The sequence below is a fragment of the Phyllostomus discolor genome, chromosome 7 (genome assembly GCF_004126475.2).
Source record: "Phyllostomus discolor isolate MPI-MPIP mPhyDis1 chromosome 7, mPhyDis1.pri.v3, whole genome shotgun sequence".
Taxonomy (NCBI): Eukaryota; Metazoa; Chordata; class Mammalia; order Chiroptera; family Phyllostomidae; genus Phyllostomus; species Phyllostomus discolor.
Window position 1 is genome coordinate 36,261,702 of NC_040909.2, and position 22,641 is coordinate 36,284,342.

The window sequence follows — 22,641 nt, forward strand, 5'->3', positions numbered from 1 at the left end:
CTGGCACGTGGATCTAACAAGGCAGTCACACTCCAGGGGATGTGTCCTGTGCAGGTGGTGATGGTGGCCAGGATGAGGGAGAACCCCAGAGCTGTCTGGTTGGCTCTCAAGCTCTGCCTACATTTCAAAGGGCATGGGGTGTGGTCAGGGTCCCTCTGTGCTCTAAGCCTGACCAGAGGGTTCCTGATGCCTCAGAGAACATCTCCAGGATGTGAACCATATTCCAGGTTCTGGAATATGCTGCCTGGCTGTTGATTGCAAACCTCATGACCAGGGTGCATTGGGCTCCTTGGGTTGGATGCTTCCTCATTTACATACTCTTCCTAGTTGCTCCCTCTTCTATCACCCCTAGACTGTGGCTCCAGCTCTTCATTTTTGCCACATCTACAGTGCTAGATCAACTCCATTAAAGCCACACAGGCCCAGCCTGTGAGCCCTGCTCCCAGCCCAGTATCTGGTCTCAGGCATTGAGCAGGAGGGGAGTGTAAATTGGGTTAGGGCCTCTAGTGAGGTGTAACGGGCACTGAGCTGTGAAACCAGTGGATTGTCACAGGACTTTGGAGACATCTGCCTGGGCCTCTTCTGCTTATCTTCCATGGGCCCCTAAAATATTCATCAGGCTTTATCAGACTAATGGGCTTCAAAAGGAGCAATTTTCTGAGACATGAGACAGGACAATATAAAAAGAACATTAAGGAAAAAATTCTTATTGCAAAATGAAAGGGAAAAGATCATTTAGCATCCCTGTTGGTGTTATCTATTCATGAGAAACAGCACATTTAATCCAATGTGGGATGTAGGGAGGGCTTTGATGCCCTCACCTTGGGGTCACCTTCATGCAGAACTCATCTGTCTCTGCTGTCACAGATGGCAGGGGCCATGGGGACAAGAAGATACAGATGAGAGACATTTCAGAGGGGCATTTCACAGGATGCAGAGGGATTACAGGGACAGGGAGTGTGGAGGAGAGTGAGTCTAACATGACTCCCAAGGCACTCACTTAGGGGACTGGAGGGAGGGGAGCATCATTCTTCAGCCTTTCTTCCTTTCCTGCTTTCTATCCCTCTTCCCAAGACATCCAGTCTTGATTCCTGTTTTGGGTCATGCCGTGGGAGTTTAGTCCCTTGAGGTCAGAATTGTGACTCCCTCCTGGTCTCCAATGTCCCTACCCATCTATTAGGGTTAAGTTTTGGTTCCCAGCCCTAAGACCACAAGTTCTTAGGAATAAAATGTTGTGAGGGGACATACATGTAAGAGTGTTCTGCATCAAGTCCAGACCATCTCTCTCAGAATTTATTTTGCTTGAGTCTAACAGAGCATGAGATTACAACAGTTCCACAGGCAAGCCTTACTATAGAGACAAAGACAAAGGGATTGGAGGGTTCCTATTGTTCTGTGTCTCATGTCTCTTCCTCTTCTCCTGTTCATTGCCTTTCTCTCACTCCTCTCTAACTCCTAATTCTTTCCTCTCCCATTTTCTTCTTTCTTTGTTCCTTCCGCCTCCGCTACTCTATCTTCATCTTGATTTCTACTTTTGATCTAGCTTCTTTCTTTTTATGGCTCCCTCTATCCCCAAACTTAGAAAAATAATTCCAATTTAACTTTTTGTCTACTAAAGAACTAAGAAAAATTTTTATACAAAACAAATTTAAGCTGATACCCTCACCTGTCCACCAACAGCTTGCTGGCATATACAACTGGTAATTATGTGATCGAGATGACCCGCCACAATCGAATGTTTGCCTGATGATTGGATCTTTAGGCATTCTTCTGCCCGCATCATTTGTCCCATCCTGTTGAGCTTCTATAAACTCAGTATATACCATTCACTATGTTGGTTGGATTCTTTGCAATAAAATTGTTGACCCAAAAATGCCTTCTCCCCCTTTCATAATTAGAATAAAAGCTTGTTTGATATTTCATTGCATATTCAACTTTAAGTGTTGCTTCTCTTTCTTTTCATTAGATTTGTGACAAAGAGTGGCATTACTATGTCATCAATGTGGAATTTCCTGTGGTTACCTTATACATGGATGGAGCAACATATGAGCCATACCTGGTGACCAACGACTGGCCCATTCATCCATCTCATATAGCCATGCAACTTACGGTCGGCGCATGTTGGCAAGGTAACCCCAAACCAAACCCTTCTCCCTAGCCCATCTGTGTACAATCCATGAAAGGTACTGATAGAGAAAAGGGAAAAGGAAATGGTGTTGGAAGTGACCAAGAAACTTTACTGTCAGTTACTAATAAAACAGGACTTATAAAAATAAGGATTTATCCAGACACTAAGCTTGTGTAGTAATATAACACTTGGCTGGAAACCAGATTTTGATTTTAGATCAACATGAGCAGTTCTATGGTTGCCTCTGGGTTCCTGATGCCTTTTATCATTCTGGACTCCCATCTAGTTTCAAACTGGAGCTATGAATGAGAGAAGGCTGAATATAGAATCCTGTATCAAAATGGCCAGTTGGCTCTGTTAGGCACCACGTTGGTCAGAAGCCAAAGACCTTCCTTTATCCCCCCACAAGTTGTCCTAGCCCCCAACCCTCTGTTCTGGGAACTCACAAATATGCAAGGCTGTGAGAGATAGATTTCTCGGAGGCATGAAGCCTTGGGAGCCTACTCTGAGCCCCTTTCCTGCTCACTAAGGACAGAGACTCTTTGTTGCCTTCCCACTCGAAGCTCTCTGCTCTCTCCTCACTTCCTTTCCTCTAATACACAAACCCAGGCTAATCTCCTGTTTGGAATCAGGAAACCAGCTCTCTAAGGAACAGCCATGTAACCTTTCGGTCTTTCACTCAGATCCATTGAACTCTCTTTCTGCTCCCTTAAGGGCTGTGGTGCTTTGAAGTACCATTGAGAGAGCAGAGGGGAAGGAAAACACTCCCCAAATAGGCAGATTAGTACAACCTCATGTTGATGGATTCTGTGAAGGTTACTAAGATTTGTGACTGTGACCATTCACCATGGAAGACTAAAGGGAGAGGTGGACTGTGGTGTAAGAATATGTCTTCAGAGGAGCAGCCAACCAAAGGGTGAACTAGAGCAGACATAGGCCCCTCTGGGACAGAGAGTGACTTCTGAACCATTCCATGCATAAGTAGATGGAAGTAAGTGCACATAGCACAGCCCTGGGAGCAGTAGGAATACAAAACTCAGGAGGGAAATAAAGCATGAATGAGGCGAGGGAAGAAAATGCATTCCTGAGCTGAGGTCACCTACTTGATGTCTGACATGTCACATGATAATACAAAGTTCATTAAACATTTCAGCAGAACTTGATGAGAGTTTCATCAGTATGGCAGAATTCCCTAGGATATCAGGAAACAGAGACTGTGTCATCTGGCAAGAGTCCCTAAACTAATTAGTATAGCAAGACATTGATTTAGAGGTTTCACAGGACTCATTAGTCACAGAACACAGCTGCACTAAAGCAATGGCCCTCTGGTGTGACTCAGTGCCCCATCCAACACCACAGCAAACCTGTCGATATTCTGGAACATAGCCTGGATACTTCCTGTAATATGAGATGGTCCTACTCGCATCCTCACCATGAGCCTTATCATGAATTTGCTTAGAGGCCCTCAAAGAGCACGTGCAGATTCCTATCACCCTATCCTGCAATGGATACCTGCTCCCAGTTCTACAAGGCCAGCTACTACCACTGCTGATTAGTTTCATGCTCACTGGGTAGGGAAACAACCCCACTCAAATAAAAAGTGATTTTACAAAGAATTAATATGATCTCTGAATCAAAATAGGCTAAGTTATAGTGCAATGACAAGCAAGCCCCTATTCTCAGTTACTTAAAATAATTCTTGGTTCATATTCACTGAAAATCAGTGGAGGCTCTTCTCTGCTTTTACTTCAGTCTGCATCCCAGGCAAACAGAGCAGGCACATGGCTGGATACAGAGAAAGAAAAAAAGGAAAGCATGATGAATGGTGTACAGCTCTTAAAGTTTTCACCTACAAGTGACACCAGTCGCTTTTAGTCACATTCTGTTGGCCAAAGCAACTCATGTGGCCACACCTAAGGACTGGGAAGTGAAATCTGCAATGTGATTGGAAGAAAAACTGAACATTTTATGAAAAACACTGATGAACACCCCAGACTGTCTACCTACACAACAGATATTTGTTTGACTGCTCTTAGCACATTAAAAATATATAACCACTCTTCCCTAAATGAGACAGCCCCAAAGTCCCACCTGTTACTGGCTCCCAGTTCAATGTCCAGGTTTTCTGAATGAGTCCTGGTGATTTCTTCATCAGGGTGAGATGCATAGGAGGCTGTATACCTGGTACAAATGTGGCTTCACTTGATCTGGATAGACACCAATAGAATTCTTTTTCCACAACCATAACGATCATCCTCTACACACACACACACACACACACACACACACACACTATGAAACAGTGAAATGAGATAGAATAACTAAAAAACACTTGCATTAAAAAAGAGGAAGAACTTGAGGAATATAGCAGTCTCTGGTCCATAACAATTCTGAAATCACTCTGGGCAGATGCTGTATAGGCTGCTAGTCGAGGGTAGGGTGGGTTGTCTGTGGACCTGGAATCCACTCTCTGGGAGGTGTTTCCTTTTCCAGTATCCTGGGCCACATCTGAAGGTCGAATTGTCACATCATAAATAGAAGCTCTCATATCATATCTGATTACAATGTATTTGAAAGCTATTTTGTTAGTGTTTCTTAAACATTAAACCAAAGTATATGTTTATTTTATAAGAATGTGGGAGAAAGCATGACTACTAGGGTATTCACTAAGAATTTCTGTTCTCTTCCCAGGTAGATGCTAGGACCACTCTTTCTTGGAGTTAGGTATAGTCATCTGATTTGCTTTGGCCAATTAAATGTGAGAAGTGTCTTATGTCATTTCCTGGTGGATACTTTAAGGGCCAGTGTTGCAAGGAGATTCTTTACATACATGGGATGTTTATAGTCATATCAGAAAGTGCCATTTGTCACAGCTTGTAGATAAAGAAACTGAACCTCTGAGAGGTGAAGTAGCTTACCCAAACTCACCCGGCAAAATCAGCCTCACCCCCTGTGTTCAAAACAAGTCTCCTTTCACTGTGACTCACTGTCCCCATTGCTGGTTGATCATTTTGTTAATGTGATGACATGTCTACAAAAATGCAGGAGCTGATGTGTATTAATACAAATACTACAAACCCTTTACCCTCTGAAGTATCTGACAACCCTGGATCCAAAAAGTCACAGGAGTTCTGTATGCCCTTTGCTAATCCCCTGCCATATTCTTAAGTGGCCCTCTACAAATGAAATTAAAAAAAAATATGTTTTGGAGACAGAAAACTTTGAGTTTGAGTCCAATCCAAATCCTAGCCCTGCCACTTACCAACTGTGTGGACCCAGCATAATTCCTAACTTCCGTGAGCTTTTATTTTTTTACCCATAAAACTAGAGTGATATCTACATCACAGGGTTGTTATGAGTTAGGTGCTGGGCACATGGAGTGTGCCTGGCCTGTCTGAGTCAAATGAAAGTGTAAATTTGAAAACATTTGTGGCCCTCCCCTCCACCTACTCTTTGCTTCTTGCACTTAAACTCAATGTGGAACATTCAAAGTACACTTTGGAAGAGTACTCTCTGGCTTCTGTGCTTCTAGCTTCCTGTAACCGCTTGTGTGCCCAGGACTGACCCTCACACACAGACATGCCCTCTCAGCTCCATCTATAGATCAGAAAGAAGGTCACTGAGGCTCAAGAATAGTCAGAAGACAAGTACTAGAAGATAGGGCCTGTGGGGTAGGCAAGAACCTGATCATGCATGTGTGGGTTGGAGAAGATTTGGGGATCTTCCCTGAGAGGAATGACAGTCCATCAATAAATTTTCAGGTTGGGAGAAAGTCTTTTGAATCTTTAAAATTGGGCTTTATAGGATGAATAGGAGTTCACTAGATACACAAGAAAGGCAACAGCATAAGTCTTGGCAGGAAAGCGTGATGCAGTCCTGCTCAGGGCGCCTTATCACTAGAATGTACAGGAACCAGAATGAGTGGAGAAGAGGCTGGGAAAAGGAGTTGAGAGCAGACCGTAGGATGTCATACTGCCTCATTGAGGAGCTTGGATTCACATGAATAGTTACAACGTAGTTGGAGCCACATTTTGTCTTGGAAGGACACATCAAAAGCTCTGTCGGTAGGACATGGTGCTGTGAAGTTAATGGCCTGCAATGTGGCCCTTATCTCAGTATGTTTCTAAATCTCCCAAGTCCACTTCTGTATCTACTTTAAGCCCTCTATGTGGACCTCTAATTGGGCCTACAATTGTAGGGAGTTTTTCAGGTGCTTTTGAGGTTGGCAAGGGAACTAGGTCCCATTTGCAAAACATCCAACCGGGCTTTAACAATGGGGATGAAAAATCATTTGATAGCAGCGGCTTGTTGAGTGTTCCTGGGAGCTGGCTCCAGCACCGTTGCTGGGCAGCGCTTTGTGGCCCCAGTGAGCCTGCTGTGTCCTTTTAGTGAATTTGAAGGCCAAAGTAATCAGTGGACCTTCATTTCACTGGTATTTTTTCCAGTAATTAAAAAAAATGGAAAGTTCATTTACACTTAAGAATGTCACCAGTACAGCCTAAAACATGGAGAAAAACTGCAGCAAGGATGGACCTCATGTCACGAAAGAGTCTTGCTTTCTCTGTGTGGCCAATACACATCACCTTGCCATCACTTCTGTGCTTGGTGTCACACTGTTATCAGGACACACTCAGTCTGAGCTGACTCAGAAATTGCTGCCATTAACAAATACCAGGTTCCTTGTCTCTTTCTGGGTCATGCCATGAGAGAAGATCACTTAAAATACTAATTAAGTTGTTCTTTTCCTTAAATCCCCTACCCACCCAGTTCTAACAACACAAATTCAAGGTCTGCTCATACATAATAAAAATTGTATCCTCACATCTGCTTGCCCCCAGACCTGTAAACTGGCCCAGTCACACAGGTACTCCAACCCCACTGTCCATGGGAGGGACTCAGGAAGGCTGCTGATCGTGCCAGACTGGGCCTTAGGGATCCTTGGGGTTTCAGGGAGGTGCCTTGGCAGCTGACACATCAGGGCACCTCTCTCAGCACTACAACCAGAGCAGCTATTTTATCTATTGTATGTGGCATCTGGACAAAAGTATTCTTGACAAAGTGATAAAATCTGGCACTGCCTCAAGAAGCCACTACCCTGCTCCCTGCCTGATCCTCATCTATTCTTGGTAGACTCATCATAAGTGTCCCTACCAGAGTCTCTCGGGCTCTGTCCCTAGTAACCACTTCATCCCTACCTCTGTTGGGGACTCTCCTCTAGCATTCTTGACCTTGGCAGTCCTAGGCTGTCCAGCTTTTCCTACTCCTTACTGTTGTGATACCCCCTTGTTTCAGGTAAGGAAGGCTCTCTACCCTAGCTCCCAGTCTTACTGAGTTCTACACTCTACTTAACAAATAAAGTATTCGGAGGTTAAAAAAGGGATGGTTTTATAAATTAGAACCTGTTAAGGGACAAATGCAGAACCCCTACTATGGCTTTTGGGAGAAGCCAAGGCAAAAAATAGGAATGGTCAGAAAAGGGATAAAAAGGCAGAAATAATACTGAGAGTTGCAGTAATCAATAGGATGTGACCCTCAGCCATAGGGGAACTAGAGCCACCTGTGGCCCTGAGATCTGGTATTCATTTCCAGGTCATAGCCTGCCAGACACTAAATGAGTGCAGACATGTGAAGTACATGCCTTTATTTAATAAGCTTGGTCTAATTTAGTACAAATTCTCTTAATAAAGTCTGTGTTCAAATTATTCTGCATCCCTAGGGTCTGTGCTCTGGAAGAAAGAGGCACGTGCTAGCGTAATCTGCTTTATGTTCAGGTAGCATTTCCCAAAGAGGGCTTTATGAGCTCCCGTGCCACAGGAGGCCCCTTCCACAAAGAGGCCAAGGTCAAGTTTGGAAAACTGCACAAACCATTCCCACACCACCTCGTGGGAGAGTCACAATGCATGTTAAGTTATTAAAAGCTCTCAAAAGCCCACCAAGAAAGCAATCTGTTTACATTGCCTAAACAAAATTCTTTAATCTGATTTCACTGTTGAACTCCCTCCTTGTGAAATAGTGCTCCTGGAGCACTCTTTGGAAAATAACTCACTGGCATTAGTAATGCAGGTCTCCATCCCCTACTGGCTCATGAGTTTGCAAAGGCAAGGACTGTCTGCTCTCCCGGACTCTCATCTTTTCACCTGTTCCCTGCTCCAGGACCCAGAGAAGGTCAATAATTAATGGTTGTTTAATTACACCCCATTTCCAGATGGTTTTGATAAAAGTGTATGGTTCATGGTCTGAGACACAGGAATGACCAGCAGGGTTTCTCTTAGCATTGTCAGTAATGTTTTAAAAATCAAGGAAAGATTGTCCTATGCCCTAGAGTTAATTTGACATGAGCATGTATTGGTTTAAAGGCAGTACAGATTAAATCAGCTTTAAAATTTGGTGATTCATGCCCAGAAATTTAGTATAACTGGGTTGTTATTCTAGCTCTGTACCTTTTTCTGAAGATTATATCAATTAGAAAATTTGACAAGGGTCTTAGAGAAAAGACAGTGTCATTTTAGCTTCTCCAAAGGACACACCAGAGGGGGAAAAAAAAGAGCAAGAGGCCACTGAAAAGAGAGACCGAGAAGCTCGCACAGTGCAGTCCTATCTAGGAGTTCCCGGGTCCTTGCTGCCACCTGAACTAGCTGCCAGTTTTGAGCTCCTGCTCTGTGCTGACCTCTAGCATCTTGTCTTTTAACAGCCCCTGTGGCGTGGGTATGATTACAATTCCCATTTCGCTGATGAGAACACAAAGACTTAGAGAAGATAAGGACCTTGGTAAGGGTCACATGGAGCCTGGGTTTGCGCCCAGGCCTGTGCCACCAGAGACCCCACCCTTAATTACACTGCCATACCACCTCTGCTTCTAGGGTCATGTGAAGCCAAAAGGTGCATCACAGCCAAATAAGGGAGGCTGGGGGATTCCTTAATTTGGGCTCCAATCCTTTGCCCAAACTTTGTGGGGCACCTTTCCCATAGATCCTACAAAGTCAAGCTGAGGGCTAAAGGTAAGCACAGGCCCGTCAGGCCCCATGCTTTAGTGTGGGAAGGGAAGTTGGGTGTCAGAACATGAGAATCCCAGGTGCTCACTGCAGTTGCTTTAGCTACTCTGAGTCTTTGAAACCAGTGTCCTGTCTCTGTGCTCCTCAGTTCTCCTTCTAGAGGATGAAGGGGATAAACTGGCCAATACATGAGGGCCCTTCCAACTCCGTGAATTTAGGTCTCCAGAGAACTGACTTTTAAGGTCATCCAAAAGCTGCATGTTTTATGCACTTAGAACATGCTATGTAGACGTTTGCTGGAAAGGTGAGAGAGATGGATACACGAAACCTGAAGGGTCGGCAAAGCCTGCTAAGAATGTGTCATGGCAGCAGCCATGGTGGCAGCTCATCGGTCTCTACAAGTCACCTGCAGCCTACAGCTGCCAGTCCCCAGGGTTTGGGGGGCAATGTTAAAGCGGCTGCTCATGGGGGTCTATTACACATTTCATTTAGTCTTGCGTTCTGTGGATGTCTCTATCACTGAAATGAGAAAATGAGAGAAAGCAAGATTTCAGATGGTCTTACGTTTGCATTACTCAAAACTGATACCCAACCATCCGTGAAATTGTGCTCACTGAGAGGCGTCCCCATCAACCAGCCATGCACAGGGCAGCTTCTGGCTCAAGCAAGGGGGAACATGGCCCCCAACCCTTTCTCTGTGTGTCTCAAACTAACTAGCTATGGGAGTGGCAGCAGGAAAGAAAAGACCAGCAGCAGCCTGCACACGCTTTGCAAAAGGAGGAGACCCGGTACATTTGTACACATTGATCCTTTCCTCAGACTGAGAGGGACGTGGACATTACTGATTCAAAAGCTCTTTTCAGAGTGGGTGGGCATTCCCTCTCACTTGAGAGAAAGCTGAGGGGGAATTCATTCCCTGGGCAAACTCTGGCTCACAAGAACACTGGCTCTGTTGCATCACATTTAGCAAATGCGACTATTTTTCAAGGCACCCATGTTTCCCAGCAAACTTGGCACAAGTCATTGGGAGTTGCTGCTGAATTTATTCAGTGTCCACAGAGCCCTCTATAATTGGACATTCTCCCTCAGCAATGTGTCAGTCCCAGTCTGTCCCCAGCCTTAGGAAGCAGCCCAATTATTACACCTCCAAGATGTCTGCCAAGAAATCTCACTGTGTGGCATGCAGATCAAAGGCTTGGGAGCAAGAAAGACCTGAGTTTGAATCTAGGCTTCACTAATTTCTGGCTGTATAGTATTGGACAAGTAACCTAACTTTGAAAACATTATCTATAAAAGGAGTTGAAAGTGTAAGTAGGGAAGAATCTGGATTCATAAAGAAAAGAAATTAGGTTTTTTTGGCCTCCATTTTAGTTTCATTTCAAGCCCTTATTCCATCTGAGTGAGGGAGACTTAACTTGGGCAAATTTGGAATTCTCTCATTCCTTTAGGGTGCCAACTGATTTCAGGGGGATTTATATAGTGCTGGGGTGCTGAGGGCACCTCCAATCCGTCTTTCTATGCATCCGTCCATTGATATGGCACTTAACTCTGGTCATGAGTCACTAAAAGTCCTTCGAGACTGGCAGTTCTTTCAGAATTTCCTTGCCTTATTTAGGGCCATAGAAAGACTTCCACTGCTCCTCATGTTCTCTCTGTAAGACCATCTGTTCATCTGTCCAGACCCCAGGCCACATTCCCTCCCAACACCACACTCCCTGCCACAGCTCAGCCAGGTGACAGGCTCAGGTGCCCTCACTCTGCATCTCAGCTGTCTGACCTCCCTTCACACCCCCAGTCTGGGGAATCATTTCCTAGTCTGGGGGAATCCAGAGTCTCTTCCTCGGTTTCTCCCCCAATCTGGAGCCATACCCAGACCTTCCCCACCCCCTAAGAGTTTAGGCTTCTGGAAATGAAACTGGGGAAGAGACTCAGCTTCAAGCCCAGCCTGCTCTTCTCCTTGTCACAGCCTTCCCTGTGGCACTGAGCACAAGCCAGGGGTGGAGGCAGGAGGGGAGAAATGAAAAGAATAGAGGCTAAGGTCTTAAAAGTAATATCTTACTACTTAAATATTAAATAAAATAGACACAGGCAACAGTATGGCGGTTACCAGAGGGAAGGGGATGAGGGAAATGATAAGGGGTAAAGGGGGGCAGATATATGGTGATGGAAGAGGATTTGACTTTGGGTGGTGGGTGCACAATGCAATATACAGATCGTGTATCATAGAAATGTACACTTGAAACCTATATGACCTTATCAACCAATGTCACCTCAATAAATTAAAAAAATGAAATAAAATAGTATATTAAAGATCTTGCCACGTTTTAAGGACCTCATAAATGATGGCTATTATTATTTCCCCTGTGATCTGTTGGACCATTATCTATATCATTGGTTTGAAAATGAATCATGTTCTGCCTTAGAACATTTATCGTATTGGCAATTTACTCTTTTATGTTTTTCCAGTTTTTATACTTTATTTTCCCAGCTAAATGTAAGCTCCCAGAGAGTATGGTCCACATCCTATAATTAACTGAATCTAGCAGAAGGCAAGGCATGCAGCAAACACTTTAAAAATGTGTGCTGATCTAGCCTCAGGAATCCAAAACCATGCTCACAAAGATTTAGAGGAGGTTTTTTGTATTAGAAATCAGGTTATTTTTTTCTTAAAATAATTCATGAGCATGTTTATATCTAAATGCTAACAGAGAGGCCATGTGGTATATGCAGACACTCTAGATAGTAAAAGGAAAGAGATTTTCAATGTATCCATTATATTTTAAAACCCACATCACTACAACCCCTGAGTGCAAGTATATTTCAAATTTTATGCTGGTCTCCTATTGCAAAATGCTAATTGAATTGATTTCCTGGAGCTGCATCACTGATAAATAGAGTACATCACAGATCTGGGATTTTTGAGTCAAAAAATATTGAATGTGAATGCTTCACTGAGAGAAAATAGTGTGTAGAAAAATGACAGCATCCATAAGAGTTGCAAAATTTGGCCTTTAAGGATGGAACCGCTGAGTGAGCAGTTGAGTAGAGCTAGAGGACATGGCAGAGTGGGCTCTCTCTGAGACTTGCTGGACTGGGCTGGCCAGTATCACCAGGATGCCCCAGCTGGTCCTCTGCATGGACAGATACACTGACACAATAAATCCACACTTCACTACTTCCTACTTTTGTGGCCCTAGGTACTTTACTCCTCTTTAAGCCTGAATTTGCACATCTCTAACTATAGAATAAGTACCCATCCCCAAGAGTTTGGTGAAGATTCAATAAGATAATGTATGTGAGGACTTCACACAGTGTTAGAAACATAGTTTATACCCAGTACATGATGGTTGGAAAGAGGACCACAGGATGCCCTGGGAAGTGGCAGTTCTACCACTCATACCCAGATTCACACCTTTCTGCCTACAGGTCCACAGCAGTGTCCCTTTCTAGGCAAGAACATGCTAATGACTTTGAGAGGTTGGGAGCTTTGAGAGCCTAGAACAGAAGGCCCCACATTGGCTCCCCATGCCCTCAAGCCATGGCCATCTCAGGCCATCCCTCAAAGCCAGATCTGTTTAGAGTTCCCTGTGGACTTCTCCTTTCATTTCCGAAGTGAGGTGTTTGGGGTGGAAAGTAACAACAGTGAGTCAAAATGGCTCAAACCATAAAGATGGATGATGGGCTTCTCCAGCTGAGGACCTTTTGTGGCAGAGCAGTGGGAAGGCCCACTCAGGGCTCTGCTCAGCCTTCTCTGGCTCTCCCAGCTCTGCCCTCTGCCACGCATTGCCTTGGTTGTCCCTTGGTGGTCCCTTGGTTGTCCCTTGGTGGTCCTCTTGCAAGGTGGCTGCAGCAGCTCTTGGCCTTCCAGGGTGGAGAGAGCAAGAGTAGGTTCTAGAAGCCTTCTGGAAAGAAAATGGAAGCTCTTTTCCCAGAAGCAGCCAGTCAGTTTCTCCTCCCATCTCACTGGCCTAAATTTGGTCTCATGATTATTCCTGAATCAACAGCCATGGCTTATCGGATGCCAGGTGCTGATTGGCTTCACCTTGGTGCTGGGTCCCAAGTCTTTGCCTGATTCAGTCACTGAGCAATGGAGACAGGAAAACCTGATTAGCTTTGACTAAACAGAATCCACCCCTGGAGCTTGAGTCACCCCTCCAACCTCAGGGCTGCCATTGCAAGAGGACAAGTGTGAGACGGATGTCAGAGAGACAACACAATGCCCACTACTTTGCTGGTATTTAACTGGAACTCTGCAAACAGTGATGAAATGTCTGCTGTGTGCCAGACAGAGTGCAAGATACTGGGGCAACACAGAGGCCCGTGTTGCTGAGAGGAATAAATGAACCACTTATGTAAAGTGTCTGTTAACACCACTCAGCCCCTAATACCTGTTTGGTGTTGTCTTCATTAAAATGCATGATGTGTGAGTGCCCCCTGCCATTTAAGAGACAGACTTAAATAAATTCCAGCAGTGTGCAAAGAGTGGCGAGAGGAAGCCTGAAAGTGACAGGAAGAAAAGACATCACGTGAGGAGTTTGCAGAAGGCCCAACCTCAAGAAGTCTATAGCTCAGTCGTTCTTAACCTTGACTTCACGTTTGACTCACCTGAGGAGCTTTTAAAACCCTACACTAATTGGTCTCAACCTCTAGGGGAGGGAACTGCACCAGGATCTGTTTTTCTAAAGGTCCCCAGGTCATTAAAATATGTAGTCAAGGTTGAGATCCACCTTTATAAGTGAGTGAAGACACAAAATACATGTAAACCAGGAACTAAGAATGCTGGCTTGTGAGGGGTCCATGAAAATGAACTGTCAATGTTCGCAGGCTCAGGGGGCTGAGGGCAGGGGGAAGGCACAGTGGTCAGGGAGCAGAGGGCAGGGACTCATGAAAGGTTTCTGTGAGCAGCAGGGGACAGAGGATGTGAAGTGCCTTAAAGAACCAGTGGATTTGCCTAATGTGAGCAGTTTGGAGGTGGTATCCTGATGTAAGGAGGAATGAGTGTGAACAAAGGTCAGTGTGCAAACATAGAGGGTGTATCAGTTCAGACCCAATCAGGATAGAGAAACCACACAGTAATTTGAACAGGAAAATGGAAAGAATCATTAACTGTAACACAGGGTTGGAATAATGAAGGATTGGCTACTAAGAAGTAGAAAGAACTCAAGAATAGGAATGCAGGTACCAGGAGTATCCACTCCCAGAGGGCTGAGACAGGGCACCCTAGGGAGATCCCTCTGCTTTCTCCTCCCAGAGCTGAGGTCCAGACTTTGCTGTCAAGGCGTGGCTCACTGAAGGGCAGTGAAGTCACCATGGTGTCACTGAGACAGAACTTTTTGGAGACGTGCCCCCTGTGGCTTCGGGAAAGTCCTTCACAGGGAGGTGTTTCACTGGAGCGCACTGTGCTGGGGAAGGTGTGGCCCCACACTGTAGCACTGCAGGAGCCAGGCACAAGGGGCACTGGGGAAGCTGAGGGCCCTGCTGAGTGTGCACAGGAGAACCAGGAGGTAAAACTCATAAGTGTCTCCTCTGAGCAAGCAGGGACTCAGAGTGCTCGCAAAACCTTCTCAAGGAATTAGCAAAGCCAAAGTTTGACCCGTTTATCTCTCCAATATGTCCGCTTCTTCTCTGAACAAATGGAAGTGCAAGATCAAGGCTAAGCGTGTTGGCATAGGCCACCCACCGATGGAAGGGGTCTGAGCTCAGGGAAGTCAGTGGGGAAGCCCTCGCAGTGGAGGTGGAGATTCAAGTGGACCCAAGGGAGGCCCGATTTCAAAAACCATGGACAAAATGCCAGGAGGTAACTTCCAGGCCGGCTCTGTAACTCAAACCACTCTAGACAGCATCACGTGCCGAAGACTGGACCCTAGGTCAGACCGAGCTCCTCACAGTCAGCAGGGTGCAGTGGAAAGCAGGAGCAGAAAGTCAGAGGTAGGACAGAATCAAGGAAGTCCCTAGCAGCCAGAAAACCTGAAGTTGAGCTGATGCGAAATCAACTCATTTCTGGAGAGCCAGCACCTATGGGTGTGGGGTTTCTGGGATTCTTCAAGTGCCTGCCAACCTCTCAGTGGAACACAGAGGAACAAATGGCAGCTCTGGAGTCAGATAGGCCAGGGCAAGAGCAGCGTTTAGCTGACAGTCCTAGGGCAAGTCCCTCAACCTTTCTGAGTCTCGGGATTCTTCAGGTGTCAGTTGGAAACAGTGACTTGTCTTTGCAGGCTTACAGGTGAAGTCTCTAGCACATGGCCTGGCATACAGCAGGCTTTTAATCAATTGTAACTTCCTTCTCCCTCTATTTTCACTCTGTAGGGCTTTCCTGTCTTCTAAAACAGTTTGTGTCTCTGAAAGTAACTATTTTAAAACTCAGAAACTCCAGGATTCCTCCATCAGGTACAGCTGAGAGTGCTAAGATACTGGCAGCAAATGGCATCCTGTTGTTGAGAATCTGGCCAGTCACTGTGTCCTTCATTCCATAGCCAATGGTGCCCTGAACTGGTGTTTCATACCCCAGCTCCTCAGGGCAAATAACTGTGCTTCTTTGTCTTTTAGGTGGAGAAGTCACCAAACCACGGTTTGCCCAGTTCTTCCACGGCAGCCTGGCTAGTCTCACCATCCGCCCTGGAAAAATGGAGAGTCAGAAGGTGATTTCCTGCCTGCAGGCCTGCAAGGAAGGGCTGGATATTAATTCCCTGGAAAGCCTTGGCCAAGGAATAAAGGTAAGGAAGAAGCCAACATTTCCCTAATAAGGTGTATGAGAAGGTGGCGGCCCAGGGTTAGTGCACACCGGGAAAGGGAGTCCTTCCTGCGAACAGAGATGGTGTCGGCCCAGGCGTGGCCACAGCGGGGAGTTTCATGACTGTGACTCCACAATGGGCTCCTGCTGACGTGTCCTGAAATTCCTGAACGAAGCCCTTGTGGATGAATAACCAGTTGACTACTCAAAAGCAGGTGCATCCTCAGTGTCTACCTGGAGGGAGTTGTTATATGTCTCTTGTTTGTCGGTCGATTGATTGCTTTGTTGTTTATTTCCCTAAAGGAAGTGAAGCAGCATGCAAGGCTACACTCAAAGCTGTTTTTTAAAACAAAAACTTTGGACTGCATAAGATCCAAACTAGAAAGGAAGGTCAGTCCCAGTGGGGTGGAATTAGGAAGCAGAAGCGGAGGTCACTGGGCCTCTTGGTGTTCAGCTGAGACACAGACTGAGCCCCCAGCCATCTCTGGCCAGCAAAGGGGATGCAAACAGATTCACAACTTTCATCATTCATGCAAAATAAATATATTTGAATAATCCAAGAGAGGCAAAGCAGCATTCTGAGAAAAGCTCCTCATGAAGGGAGGGGAGCATATGGCCAACTATGCCTCAGCAAGCCCCTCCCTGACAGGAAGGGATAGTTCTGGCCTCAGCTGGGTCTCAGAAGCACCTGCCAGCCTGAAGCCTCTGGGGCCCTCAGCAAAGAGCAGAAGAAACACCATGGTAGCCCTCACTCAGTCATAAAAGACCCCATCAGAGCAGGCAGTCCTCTAGCCTCCTCTCTGGAAGGCAGGTGGCCCTCCTCTTAGGGCCATAGGACAGCCCCCTGAGGCCCCATTAGCTGTGAAATTTCTCTTCTTAGTCAATGCCAGAGGAGGGTATGACCAGAGCAGAGGTTTCCTAGCCCACCTCCCATCCCCACCCAGTGCTGCCTATGGAGCCCCGCCCTGCCCTCCCTGCCCTGGGCCTGCTTCTGCGGACAGGGAGGCACCAGCCAGCACAGATCCCTCTGACTGAAGCTGCAGGTGGGGCCTGTGCAGCTCTGATGTGTGGTAGACTGGAGGGGCTAGTGATCTGAGCACATTGCACTTCTGTCTAAGTCACGGTTGAGTCAGCAAACATTCCTTGGACACCCATGTATTCAGCACTCATCTGGGTAGAGGGACAGAAAAATGAATGCCCCAAGCTTCTTGTCTTCAGGGAACTCAATTCTACTTCAGAGCTCCAGAACCTGTGGGGACAGCAGTTAGGGAAGGCTCTTTGGAGGAAGCAAAGTCTGGGCAGAATGTTTCCGCATGGGTAGGAACCAACCAGGAAAAAGGCAGAAGTAGAGTGAGAGGGCAGGGCAGTCACTCCAGGCAGAGCCAGGAGCCTGAGGGATGGCAGAGGGCTGAGGAGCCCCGCAGTGCATGCCGGAGCTCCAGGCCAGTGGTACAAGTGCCCAAATTGCAGGACCAAAGGTAGAAAGTAGGACCAGGGCGGTAGGCAGAGGCCACGCACTGGGACCTTGTTGCCTATGTTTAGGTGTTTCCTTTTTTTTTTTTCCTGTGGGCACCAGGCAGCCATGAAGTACTCCAGGCAAGGGAGCACCATCTGGGCAGGTGTGGGGCTCAGGATGCTCACCCTGGAGACTTGGTCTGAGGAGCATGATGGTAGATACAGACAGGATAAGGCAAGAATGGTGTTCTAGAACACATTGTTTGATAGGCTTTAAATGCACACGCGCGCGCACGCGCGCGCGCGCACACACACACACACACACACACACACACACTCGCGCTTCAATAGCTCATCACCCAGCAAGGAAACTCACAAGACTGCCTCCTAGTGGAACAGCAACCTATTTTATAGCAGCAGGTCCAGGCAAGCACTTCACGCAAACATCCCGCCCTGGGTCACCACTGTGTGTGTTGTCACTTCAGTGTTTTGTCAAGCTAGTGATGCAGGAATCCACCCTCTAATCCTCCCTCCCCTTTCTGCCTGATTCTGGATTTGCTCCCCGCCCCTGAGTGGGTCTCACCTGCACCAGATCATCCCGTGGGGGTGCAGTTTCTGGATTCTGAATACAGCAGAGCAAATGAACCAAAGATGCTGAACTTAAAAGCCACACATCTTAGACTTATAAACAGAGAACCATCACAATTCTACATAGCAGCTGTAGCCTAGGAAGAGAGGAGGTGCTGGACAAAGCAGCACAAAAAGCTGTAGGGCTGGGGGGAGGCCAATCTGCCTTTCTAGGGTACCACCTGATACAACCAGTTAATGCAAAGGGTCCTTTCACATCCTCGGGGTGCAGCTGGCGAGAACTGGAACACTGTGTGAGAGGTTAATGATGAGACACAATTCACCGCGCACCCACCAGGGCTATTTTAAGTTGATTATCCGTGTTCCTCACAACAAATTAAATAATATGACCCCATTTCAGAAATAAGGAGATTGGGGCTCAGGAACTTGTCCAAACTTGGATCAGAAGACATTCTTAAAATTATTATAACTTCATGCCTGCCCTCCCTTCATTTATCCCTCATTTTGTTTCTGAATGGTGACTATGACTTTCCCTACCAGTTTCTGGTCCCTTCCCTCCTCTCTGGCTGTTTCAAAGAAGTGAGGTTTTCCTGCAATTAATTAACTTCCTGTCTGCTCACAGGGCCCAGCTCCTTTCCTCTTTTTTGCTTATTTTTCTCTGGATCATGCCTGTTTATGAACATCTCTGCAGCAGCATGTCTGGCATCATTAAGCGGTGGGGGTGGGGGCTGTCTCGTGTAGACACAAGACACTGTGGAACAGCCACACTGCTGAAGAGGACCGTGTCCTGAACCAGCAGCATGCTCCCTGCCAGGTTGTCAGCAGCACGGTGTGGAGGAGTGGGGAAGCACAGGAACTTTGGAACAAGACAATCCTCGGTTCATATCACAGTGTGGATATTTACTAGCTGGGGGACCTTAGGCAAGGTACTTCTGTCTTTTAAACCTTAATTCCCTCATGTAAAAATGGACTTAACATTATTTTGCAGTGATGTAAGAATTGAATTCTATGTATATCTCTGTCTATATAATATATATATATATATTATATATATCTGTACCTATATATACTATATGTAATGTGTCTAGATATTAGACATAGCAGAGCTACACGTACAGGTGAGACATAAACACAGGCACAGATATAGACATAGACACAGATACCAACATCCCCTAGCAAACCTACTAAGTAGGCTCTCAAAAAATCATCACTTTCTTCTCCAGCTGGGCCGGCTTTGCACTTGGCGTCACTGCTGCACAGCTCCTTTTGAAAAGTAAACCTGCATGGCAGTTGTCACAGAGGAGCCTCTAGCCTGGCGAACCTTCTGGCCCAGCCCAGAGAGGCCGGCAGGTGTCCAAGGAAATGGCAAAGTGCCTAGGCTGCCATGGCCAGCCCAGGGCTCTCTCTGAGTGGGAAGTTTACCCAAGTCCTCACCTCCTAAGTGGCTTGTGGCCACTCTGCAAAGGCCCCCTGTCTAGCAGCTTCTTGGCTTAAAGAAAGGAATCACCACAGCTACAGCACAGCTTCCTGGGGCACAGCAAATGCTATCACCCTTTGCTGGGTCGCTAGGAAGCCATCTCTTGCCCCTGAGGTAATGCCAGTATTGCCTTGTGTCCCACACAACCAGAGGCCAACCCTCAGTCACACCACAGAGCTGTGAACACTGCAGTTTAAAAACACAACAAAACAAAAAGAGAGGCTTTACTGATTGCAAGAACTATGTTGAGGGCTAGGCCCTGTACCAGTCCTTCCCTGTAGGATGTTCGGGCAATGGGACTGGGGATTAACTGGAGATCCAGAGCATTCCTAATGCGTGCTTTCCCGAGCTGGGTGCAATGGGACCGTGCCTTCTGCTGATTGCCACCAGTTACTGCCGACCCATTCCCCTGGAAGAACTGCTTTATTTTCCTCTTTAGCCCTGATGTGATGCTCAGAAGTTGGCCTCCTCTGCAGGGGTCATCACCTTGTCCCATGCTTGTCATGTGCTGGATCCCGTGTTAATGCTGAGAAGTCAGTAGACTCTACCTTCAAGGTGCTCACAGTCTGCTGGGGGCAGCAGACAGGCAGACAGCAACAGCACCACAAAACTACTATAGCAGGGATGGTGACAGGGCAGAAAAAGTTGTGGGGACGTAAGTGCTGTTTTCAAATGGATGATCTTGAATCTGCTCAAGTCTGAATCTGGTGGTCTGTGAACACCAGAACTATGGGCTAGTTGGTTTACAGTTGTGAGTATGTAAAACAGAATTTACTCTTGTATTATTATTTATTAATTGTTGTGTTATTTTCCATATGAACAACTATAAACCTACTGTTGCCCCATCCTGTATAATGACTCACCAGTGCATGGCAGCTAGTGAGTCAGCCAGGGCAAGAGAGAAGCTGACCAGAGGCTGACGTGTGCCCGGTGCCTTCATGCAGCATGGGGAGTGGTGCTTGTGGGCTCAGAGACCCTGCTCGGGGTTTCAGGACTGGAGGGAACTGGATGGTGGGGAAGGATGTGCAGTGAAAGCAGGAGAACCAGCACAGGCAAAGACTCAGTGCAGAAGTATGATAAAGGCTGGCATAAATCGACACTTCATATGCATTATCTCAGTTAAGCCCCAGACAGGTAGCTGTTAACATCCTCATTATTATAAATGAGGAAATAAAGTCCAGAAAGGAGAAGTACAGTATATTACCCAAAGTTGTACTCCGTAGTTTGTACTGGACCTGGAGTATGGCCGTCCATGCGGCCCACCATCTTTCAGAGGTGCCACAAAGCTTCAGAGAAGTGAGAACCATGCCTGGGAAGAGCTGAAGCCCTCCCATGGACTAAGCAATTGCAGTAGCAAGTGACTACAAAATCTCTATGGCTTAATGCTTAAAAGTTTATTTTTCTCTCACACTAAGCTGGGGAGGTGGAGAGGTGGAGTGGGGTTTCTGCCTAGAACACTGTAGTCCACCAGAGCAGAAAAAGAGAAAGGCTGGAGTGTCCTACAGGCAGGGCATTTTACCGCATCATCCCAGAGCTCCCATATCACTTCCTCTCATATCTCATTGGCCAGATGCAGTCACGTGGCCCTGCCAGCGATACCACAGCAGCTCAGGACTGAATGGGCATGATGTCCTGGAAGGAAAGGAGAACAGGGTTTGATGAGCACTGACAGTGACTCACACAGAGGCTTGACTGAAAAAACAAGTCACTGCAAACAAATAAAAAATAGAAGTGTCCTGTGAGGGGTAACAGGAGATGATACTGAGTAAAATGAAAGCTGGGGCACCATTCACTCATTCATCTAACAGGGGCTTACGGAACACTAGCACTAGGTTTTGGGATGCAGGGATAAGGGTCAGAGTACCTCTGTCCTCACTGGGTTGGTGGTCACTGTCCTGTAATAATTATGCTTGCATTTCACTAGCTCTATAGGAATCTGCTGGGGACCTAAATGAGGGAAGATGAGGAAGCCTCAAGGAGGAGGGAACAATGAAATATCCACATGATAGCTGAAGGAGACAGAGGCTAAGCTATCAGTGGGCCAGGGGCCACAATGCGAGGAACTTATGGGTCAATGTCACCACAGTGTTCGTGAGAGATCCACCTCCTCTTAGGGTCCAGGCACAGAACAAGGGACTCTTAGAAAGGCATACAAGCCATGTCAGAGGAAAGGTCAAATGATAGATTTTTCCTTAAGCCCATGAAAACATACTCAGTCTCCTCATGGCAGGAGAAATGCAAATTAAAACTATACTAAGATGGTATATATCACCTATTAAAATCTGACTGCATTCTCTGTTGTTGAGGTTTTGAGAAAAGAGACATTCTTGTACACTTCAAGAAGGAGTATATACTGATATAATCCCTGGCAATGGGGGATTTGGCAATATCTGTCAAAATTTTAAATGCATATACTCTTTGATCTAGCAATTTCACTTGTAGGGAATAACCACAGGTATATTTACACACTTATGAAATGTTATGTGTACAAGACTATCCATAGTGGTATTACTAGAAAAAGATTAGGGAAACCCAAATGTTCATATTAGGAGACTGGTTAAAAAATTTATTTATTTAATAATACTATACAGTGGTACAAAAGAATAAGAAAACTTGTAAGTACTGATACAGAGGGAGCTCCAAGATATGAACTAAGTAAAAAAATAAAGCAAAGATATAGTATCTATAGTATATAAAAAAGTTACCTTTAGTGTAAGAAAGGAGAATAATGGAAATCTACATTCATCAACTATATATTTATAAGAATGCTTAAGTATAAGTGTCAGAATAGGCAAGGTTTTGCTACAGCAACAAATGACTTACTATTTTCAGAGGCTTACATAACAACTATTTTTTTGTTGTTCACAGTGCACGCCCACTATCTATGGGCTGCAGCTCTGATTCGTAGCCCCCTCACTGCAAGACCCAGGCTGATGGGCCAGACCCCTGAGGGAATTTTGTAGGTTTCATGGCAGAGGGAAAGCAACATAGAAAACCATGAACTGGCTGTTAAATCCTCCCCATTGGTGTCACCCAAGCAATACTCTGCCCACATTTTGTTGCCAAACAAGTTCACTCACCACTACTGAGTGAAAAAGGGCAAAAGCTATACCCAGCAGGGAAGGGGACCATAAATCACATGATCAAGCCTGTTGACAGTAGGACAGGCATGTAAATATAATCCTCTCACCAGCAGGGGAAGCAACTCATTATGAACAATAATGTAGTTTGTCACTAAGAAATTAGTCTAACAGTGATTACCTAAATGATG

The 22,641-nt window shown here is 46.0% G+C and overlaps 1 protein-coding gene across 2 annotated transcripts in view; it reads left to right on the forward strand.

Moving 5' to 3' along the window:
• CLSTN2 (calsyntenin 2) overlaps positions 1–22,641 on the forward strand; it is a 576,448-nt gene that overhangs the window by 532,534 nt on the left and 21,273 nt on the right. For both annotated transcript variants that reach the window (XR_004904237.1, XM_036030728.1), the window contains exons 9-10: positions 1,967–2,129; positions 15,667–15,833. Coding sequence is in view for 1 of the 2 variants with exons in the window: in XM_036030728.1 (XP_035886621.1) it covers positions 1,967–2,129; positions 15,667–15,833 (330 nt within the window). In the remaining variant the exon portion in view is untranslated. The remainder of the gene's footprint in view (positions 1–1,966; positions 2,130–15,666; positions 15,834–22,641) is intronic.